General features: G+C 34.5%; 1 protein-coding gene across 2 annotated transcripts in view; it reads left to right on the top strand.

Moving 5' to 3' along the window:
- LOC120634160 (inositol polyphosphate-5-phosphatase A) overlaps window positions 1-9200 on the top strand; it is a 32706-nt gene extending 23506 nt beyond the window's left edge. Inside the window, exons 11-13 of one of the 2 annotated variants that reach the window (XM_039904584.1) lie at window positions 277-451; window positions 1147-1183; window positions 8110-9200. In XM_039904584.1, coding sequence (XP_039760518.1) covers window positions 277-451; window positions 1147-1183; window positions 8110-8252 — 355 coding nt within the window. In that variant the 3' untranslated portion in view covers window positions 8253-9200. Of the gene's footprint in view, window positions 1-276; window positions 452-1146; window positions 6227-8109 lie in introns of those variants that run through there. The other variant, XM_039904583.1, reaches the window with a different exon arrangement.
- Window positions 9201-9492: the final 292 nt, after the last annotated feature.

Here is a 9492-nt window from a genome sequence, read left to right on the forward strand (position 1 = left end):
TAACAAATGAATATGATAATATCAGTGGCGTGCATAGAGGGTATGCACGGGATATGCAAATGATATAAAATTAAAAAAATCTCCAGTACGAGTTTCAAAAAACTTAAGAAAAGGCATTGTAAGAGTTATATAAAGCCTACCCTTAAGTATTTATAACGATGTACTGGAGATTTTCGCCATTTTATAACGTCTGCATACTCTGTACATAAACTCTATACACGCCACTGGATTATTAAATTATTACCTTCTAGTATTAAGTAGTTGTTTTTGGTGCAGGGTATCGGATTCCGAAGTTTCTCCAGGACGACGCAAACTTGTACGGAATCAGTCGGAAGGTTCCCCAAAATCTGGTGAGACATCGGCTGAATTGCGGCGATTGGTTGACGCGCCGGCTCGACGGCGGAGCGAGTATGGAGTTATAGGAGAGGCTGCTTGTATGGGTGACCATAAGGTAAACTACCATTTTCTACCAATTAGTACAAAATTCTACTATACTTATAAAACTTTAAAAAAAAATCTACTATTTTCCGAACACTGCATGTCCTAGACACTATTAATAATATTTTATTATAACTGCCATTTAGTAAATTTGTTATCAAAATGAATCTATAGATTGACTTTAATTTTTTTTACTACTTTTAACATTTTTATACAGCTGTAATCGCAAGCTTATTAAACTTATTAAAAAAAAGTAGAATAACAATAAATTGAATTTGATATCGTCGATTTTCTTGAAAGATACAAAAAAAGAGAGATAGAAAAAGTATGATTAAAATGCCGGAAACTAAGTTCCAACTTATATTCTAACTTGATTTTGCCCGCGAACTTCATCCGCGTTTATTGCAGTTTTTTTTACAAATCCCTTGGGAACCGTATGTTTTCCTAGGATCAAAGTAGCCTCTGTCACTATGCGTCCTATCATAAAACTATGCCACAAATTAAGTTGATAGGTTGCTTATTTAGGGAATAAACGAAGGACAAACAAACAAACATACTTTCGCAATTATAATATTAGTATGGATTTAATTCAATATGTCGTCGTATCTTGAAGGAAATCGACGAAGTATAACTTAATATTTTGATTTTTTTTTTTTAAATAAAACATTCACTTGCATACTTCTACCAACCGTTAAACATTGTCCACAGCCGATATATCTCCGGGTGATGCTGCAAAGCGATAGAGGTACCGTAAAGTGCAAACCGCATCCGCGTCTCCGCCGTCTCCCCACAGACCCGGACCTTTACGCGAACAAAATACTGGCCATAAACAATCTAGAATATTCCACCAGCCACCCTGACAAACTACTACCCGACGACCGTAGAGTAAAACGCACTAGAACGGGTTCGCTTAACGAAAAGATGCTACGCATTCCGTACGTAGAAATCACTAGCGTCGACTATTCGAGCGTTGACGGGATTTTCGTGAACGACATCGACACATCGCTGTTGAATCCCAAACAGTTCTCCGATCCGTACACGCCGGAAAGCGTCGAATCTCACACACCGAACGCCGACGCGTCCGGATCCGATTTGACAGACATCGACGTCGATGATATAATCGTGACAAGTTTAAATTTGCCACGAGATAGAAGCGTATCGCCGTCTCAACTTAAAACTAGATTGGATATGTTGTTGAACAGGGACAGCGATAAAAACGCAACGCTGCAAAGACTTGATAGCAGGGAGTCCTGCAAGTCGGGTAGTAGTAAAAAGGGTGGCTTGTGTTGCTTGGCGCTCAAGTGTTACGGGTTCTGTAGGAGCAGGGCGCGGAAGGTCAACTGTAATTGTAGTGGCTTGAAGTGTTGCACCTCATGACGTTTGAACGTGTGTCGTTGTTCCTTACCTTACACTCAGCGGCAGATGAGAGAATGCGCTCCTGAATTCTATTACTTGGTCATATAAAGCATTAATAAAAAAAACACATTCGTCTTCTTTTTTTTAACCCCCGACGCAAAAACGACGGGGTGTTATTTGAATTGGGGGTGTTATTGATTGACGTGTCTGAATGTTTGTGTCTGTCTGTGGCATTGTATTTTCCGAACGGATGAACCGATTTCGATTTTGTTTTTTTTTTGTTTGAAAGTTGAATTAGTCGTAGACAAGCTGTTTGATGAAAGTCGTTCCAAGATGGCCGCCGCCTCAAAATGGCGGACTACATATTTTATCGAAATATGGGTATTGAAATGCTATGATAAATTAAAATCCAAGATGGCCTCCACCAGAAAATGGCGAATTACAATTTTTTTCACAACTCCCTCAGTGCGGGTTTCAAATGGAAGGGATTGACTTATAGCATAATGTGCACTAAACCGAAACGCTGATAGATTTGAATAAACCACTGCCATAGTATTTACCGAAACAAATCAGATACAACCCATCACATGCTGCCCATGACTCCTTTCACTTTAATAGGTACGCGTCGCGTAGCGTGGATACTATGCTCGTGTCGGTCTTTTATCTTCAATAGGGTTGTCACAAGTGCACACTTGAATGTTTTGCATTAGTTTTTTTATGGAAAAATAAATATTCTCCATTTGATTTAATATTTTTACAGGGTGCTTATGAAATATACTTAAGCACCATTCAACTGTATTTCGTAATTCGGTTACAAGTTATATGAGTCGGGGGTTTATTAAAATTTATGTTATACATTTTACTTTAGTAATTATTGCATCGGCTTACCAAGCAAATGGCCTACATGATCTTAAGCGTTAAACGATCGCCTTCACAGCAATTTAGATATTCAACTCTGGAACTGGAACAGTTGTTATTTTGATTTTGACATATATTTACGACCGATCGCATGTCTGAGTTCGACCCTCCATTTCAATAATAAACAGAATATATTATTAAAATAAATATTCAATGCCACTTCAAATTTACAAACTGTAACTGGTTGTCTGGTTAAAACGAATTAATTGTAAGGAACGCATTCTTTCAACTGTAGTAAAATATTTGGCCGTTAACGGATGTGAATAAGACAAAGACAGCTAATAATATGAACATAAATGGCTTCATTCTAAAAAGGATTAATTGGTGATTTATCCAATTACCAATTATTTTAGGTCTCGTTTCTCTATGACACTAGAAAACTAGATTGCGCTTTTTCCCTAATTGCGACTTACTTATTGTATTGTATGTAACTAAGACAGATGACTCAAAGTCTTTCTACGACACTCTGGGTCAATATCATGACAGTTCAAAAGATTTAAAAGTGTCAAACTGTGAAAATATATATATATACGTGGATATATAAATAGTTTCTTATATATATGTAACTGTCTTTGTCTCACTGCTTAATTATTGCATTTTTTTATTCTTAATTGTTTATATTAGCTTAGCAGTTAAAACCTACACGCACAATAATTAAGTTTGGACCTAATTATACACTGTGTTACTGTATAATTCTGTATTTGCTGCGAAAAGTGTGTTAAGTCCCAAATTATACCATCGAGCGAAAAGGAATTGAATAAATTGGGTCCTAAAAATATCCATGATTTCATCCAAGAAATGAAATATTCGAATATTTTTTCTGAACATTTTAATAAAAAAACATCTGAAGATTATTGACATTAAGGTTCATTACCATAGATTACAAGTTATAGTTCCCTACACTATATCCCCCTTACTAATAACTGACAGTTAAATTACAGATAACAGAAAGAGAAATCATTGTTTAACTAATCACCAGCATACAGCGTGTATTAACCTAACCTTACAACCTTGGTGTACGGTTAATCTGTTTATTTAAAAAAAAATTATAAATAAAAAAAACCTTCTTCCGACAGACGGTCTTAGTAAAAATTTCCCCGGCACGACAACCAAAGAATTCCAGTGTCGCTTTTAAAGTATTTAACAATATTTTCTAACCAATGTTAGAGACTTAACACTTTTCATAGCATACACAGAGCAACATATACTATACCGTTTAAATGTCGAGTACTCTAGACTCAAGACTTGTGGAAGGCGTGCTCATTTCTAGGTGCAATAAACAAAATGGCTATATATAAAAAGATGGCCGCCACGGGACCCGTTAGAAGTGAAACATTTAACATAATATTAGAATTTTTGAATTTTTGATAAATTCAAAACATGAAGAAAGAACCGATGAATCATGAAGTAAAATAATTTAATAAAAAAAAGAGATTCATTAATAAAATCAATATAATATCAACCGGTTACCTTGCGAAGTAGCGTAACCCGCTGGCGTAACGGACAAAACGCAAATACAGGAGTGACAAATTAATTTTAATATTTTTACATATTAATGCATTTGTAAAATTTAACATTATATCGTTAAACAGCACAAGTATAAGCAAAACTATTTCAAACGCAAACTTAAGAACGTAGAATTTGATTTTTGTCGGTTACGCTAAAGTCTGTGGTATTGGTTCGATGTTTACCTTTTAGTCGAGAACGGCATGACGCTATAAGAGAACGTCATGCCGTTATTCGTGACGGCATACTAGTACCATGTTACTGCCAATGCACGCCAATAAATGTTTCACATCAAAACGTAATGATTAGTCAACTTGATACTATAACATACGCATTTTAGTTATTTCTTATACAATGGTAATTTACCATTAATATTTTGACGCTTACTTGAAGTAAATGTTTTGACGCATGTTTTACCCATAGTATTACGACTAAATAAATAATTACTTAATAATTAGAAATACTTGATAGTAATAAATGTTAAGAACCTAAATTCTTTTGCAAAAACTTAGTTAATATCTCAGTACAGCACTTACAATATCACCTTTTTATTACGTTAGTATATCGCATGCATTTTATTTTGCAATATTAGAATACGTTAAGAGTACATAATCATGGCAAATAAGTTGAACACAAGTTTTAGTCATGGAATGATATTTGGGCGTATACAGCTATACCATTTACGGCCAAAATTAGTTGTATATAATTTTTCCCCTTTAGGCGCGAAGAGCTCTTAAAATATTATATTATTGGTTATGTTATGTTCTTAAGGCAAAGTATGATCATGACAACTTTGAAAAACAAATTTAAGATAATATAAATGGTAAAAGCGATTCGCTTTTTGTAATTGACTTTTTTTTTAAATTAAATATCAATGAAGTAAACCGCAAACATAAACAATCAATCATACATTAAAATTATAAAATTATTTTATTATTAAATGTTAACTTTACATTAAAAAAAAATTCGGTTGAAAGCCGTATCACTTTTTTGCAGGGTCGTAAGTATGGAATTATGATTTTTTTTACCAAACCGTATAAACATTGAAACTGACTTGAAGATACGACAATATTTTGGCTAAAAGTGTACAACACATTAAAATACCGCTCCCCGCGAATAATAACGGTTCAAATTATTTGCCGAGATTTATAATACGCTTTTTATTAACTTTTTAATGTGTGATTCTACTATACACTTTTATAGTTTTACTAGTCTATGGCACAGCTGATTTTTTAAAGTATATTTTATCTACTTAAGAACATATTGAATTTAAAAAAATAAAAGTTACATTCCGCTCATTGTACTATTCTCGATGTCAGTTTGCTTTTGTACGGATGTTAAACGTTAGCATACTGACGTTACTAAAGCATTGCCTATATATTCTGTGACAAAACCTTTTTATTTAGGATGCAATCATTTTTAGATTCAAAAATAAATTCTAAAAATGATTGATATATAAAACAGAAAAATAAAACATATACATAATAATGTTTATAATTTCCCCATCAATGGGTAGTTGAAATAAAGACAAAATTGCGTTTCTGTGAAAATACAAGAAACAACATTTAAAGCCTTTACTTCAGGTCTTTAAATCAAGAAATTTGTGACTTTAAGAAAAGGTTCGATATACGAACTTAGGAAAAGAGCACTTTACATATATTATAAATAATTTATTCAGTATGGTTAACTGACTTCTGATGCGCAATTAGGTACCTAATTATATACTAAAATGTGCTAAATTCATTCTCCGACGTTCTGCAGCTGATTTAAAAAAAAATTCTGACCTTGAATATTATGGTATCATTTAGAATACAAATAATAGAGTGAGCGGAGTATAAATTTAACCAACGTACATAATAGATGTAAGTCTTCAGCTGTGTCAAGTTTTTTTAATTTGTCTTTTATATACAAAGCGAAGTGAAATTATACCAAATGGTCTATGATTCTAGTCTAACGGATGCTCAAATGGACCTTTTACCAATAAATACCTATATCTATATAATCTAAAGCTTTTTTTATTTACACATTTCACTTAGCATACCAATGCAGGCCTCTGTTATTAACGCACTTTGTTTAATAACTTTGCTAAGCCAAATGTGGCATACGAGTAAATCTTGAAGTAATGATACGTCCAGAGAGTCCAGCAGAGATCAGTGTATTCAAAATACAAAAACAGACCAAATTTTTTTAACAAATACAAAAACGATATCGTTTATGTTTGTTGTACTTACGAACTAAAAAGTAAATACATTTCTGCATAAGTCAAGGATGAATACTATGTGCTACAGTTTGAGCACAAAAGATCCTGGAGGATCGAAGTGCATCCCGCTGAAGCGGGCCTCATTACAAGATGTGCTACAATAACTTCCAGTTGCAACTATTTCTAACTTTGTTTAATTCGATATACTGAATACATCTGCGTAACTCCTTCGAGTGTTATAGGCTTGATTTTATGTTGCTTAATTAAATAAATAAATAAATATACTACGACAATACACACATCGCCACCTAGCCCCAAAGTAAGCGTAGCTTGTGTTATGGGTACTAAGATAGCTGTTTAATATTTTTATGAATATAATACATAAATTCTTATAATATATATATAAACACCCAGACACTGAAAAACATTCAAGCTCATCACACAAACATTTTCCAGTTGTGGGAATCGAACCCACGGCCTTGGACTCAGAAAGCAGGGTCGCTGCAAACTGCGCCAATCGGCCGCCAAATTGGGTGAACAATTCATATTTACGCGACAATAGCAATCGCTATTGATTTGCTGTAATTTTTTTGAGGAGTTATGTCGTCTGTCTCCGAAACTAACCAAATTTGAAAATCCGTGGCGTGGTGGAAAAACTTTTTGCTACCTCCGATCCTTTGGCAGGACGAAAGTTATGTGGGACTATACCAAAACTCAAAACCACCATGGTGTATAATCACCTACCAAGTCGGTTAGAAATACTCTTTTGAAAAGTTTTGTTTATTGGTATTAGTGTAATTTTTTTTAATTTACAATAAAATACATTATTTAAGGTAACGTCATGTTAAGCTTACACAAGCAAGAGCAAGAGCAAGCACATATACATTTCAAACTTACCACAAGTATATAACAGTTGTTTTGTGCATATTTTTGTAGTTTTTTTTTTTTCTAATTTTTGATGTAGGTAGACTATAGTAAATTTCAGAATGTGTACGACCGCATCTGTGAAGCTTTGCTTGTAAGTATTTTTTATCGTTTGTTTTATTCTTAGTTAGATGTTATGCTCGTTTTGCTAGCCCTTATGCAGTGTTCCTGAAATATTGGCCTATAGGTATCTTCATGCCAACATCCAATTAATTACAGTATCTACTGGGCTCATAAAAAAATTGATCCTTGGAAATGCTTTATTAGAGCAATAATAAAGAAGCAATTGAGAATTTAGCTACTTAACGCGGCTTGCGGTAGGAGTTAACTGGTAGACATCGTCACGTAAGGGAAAAGCGTTATGCCCGATCCATGCGAGTCGTTCGGCTTTCATTATTATTGCCACTGGTTTCTTATGTGACAAGGATAATTTTGTTTCCCCATTAAGAGGTACTCTAATTTTAAAGTTAAGATTCCCCATCAAAAACTGTTTCCTATCGCGTTCAAATTGTTTTGTTTCATTATCAATATTATTTTGGTGTTATTAGTTACGTGGCATGGATTAACTAATGACGAAGTAGATAAAATTAATAAACATTGTAAAGCTGATTATACAGTATTCTCAGTAATTTGAACTTTTTACAACGTTTTACAACGTTTATTATAATAAGAGTTTAATAAAAAAGCCCCGCGATACTGAGGTCTAGTAACAAACCTGTTGTGCTAACTACGGGGTACATAAATACATGTAAATGTAAACTTTTCAGGGAATTTCCGCCACGAGCTGCATTCGGAAACATCGCCGAAGCAAAACGCTGAAGACCCCGAGGACACGGACGCACCGAATACTCGCTACATACACTTCAATTCTAACCCAAATAACATAATATTTAAAGAAACTGACATTTAAAAGAAGCAGGAAGAAGCATATCAAGTTGGCGAAATACTTTCCACCCATCTAACAAACAAAAAAAGGCCATTAGTCGTTTACACGAAAGGATTTAATGGGTGTTACCATTTTAATCGGTAAATTTTCCCAATACATGCATGATATATAACTTGCATCTGTGAAGATGCCTGTATTTCAGTCACAGATTAAACTGCGTTAAAAAATAACTACAAACAAACTGAATTTTAATAATAGAACTGGACATTTTTGGTTACTAATCCTTCGAACTTACTTCGGAAAGAAGATTCAAGGATGACACGTTGCTGCGAGGTTAGCCAGCGTCGTTTTTTTATTAATTTAACAAACCAAGTCTATTTAATGACTTGTTCAAAAATGACATTCGCGTGCCATCTTTCGCCGCGTCAATATTTAACAACTCTAGGCTCGTTCTGAAAAATATACCGATCAGAAATGTCCGCGAACCTGTGGAATACTCTATCTGCGGGCCACGAAAGAGATAATTGTCATTACCATTATTAACACTTCAACCGATTGAAGTCCACAGCTGGACAAAGGTATTTTATAGGTAGTTCCAAAATCCGAGGTCTTGAGCCGCTTCTTTCCAGCGACTCCCTACGATTCGCTTGATATCCTCTGTCTTCCTTATCGGGGATCTACCGGCGTAAGGTCGCCATTCCAGCACCTTGAGACCCCAAAATCCATCGTATTGCGTCCCGCCTGCTGCTACATTAGCTTCGCGACTCTTTGACGTATGTCGGTAACTCTGGTTTTTCTGCGGATCTCCTCCTACAGAGAGTACCGATCTTGTGTTTTTCACTGAAGCATTGTATTATTTAGAGTGCGTACAGAGCGTACGGGGCAAAGCTGCCGACTTATGGATCTTACAGAAAGGCCGCGCAAGTTTCTGTGTGTAATACTCAGTTTTCGTTAGAATTAATGTTCGTTGCTAGTCATTCCTTAAAATATTAATTAAATTCTTAAAATATGATTAAATGTAATTTAACTTTTTAAATCATTAGCGTATACACAGGTTAAAAATTCGCCCATCTTAATCGTCCATCTCCTCATTTCGAATTTGTTTATATAGATACAAAAAAGCTCTTTCCACCGCCAGCTGAGTAAATTTTTTACCTGGCCCTTATTTACCGACTACTTTTCGAAGTCATCACTCACAACAATACGCACTGTTCAAAGATTTTTTATGTGGAATTAGTAACGTTTACAAATAATAAATAAAACT

This window comes from Pararge aegeria, chromosome 23 (assembly GCF_905163445.1).
Source record: "Pararge aegeria chromosome 23, ilParAegt1.1, whole genome shotgun sequence".
Classification (NCBI taxonomy): domain Eukaryota; kingdom Metazoa; phylum Arthropoda; class Insecta; order Lepidoptera; family Nymphalidae; genus Pararge; species Pararge aegeria.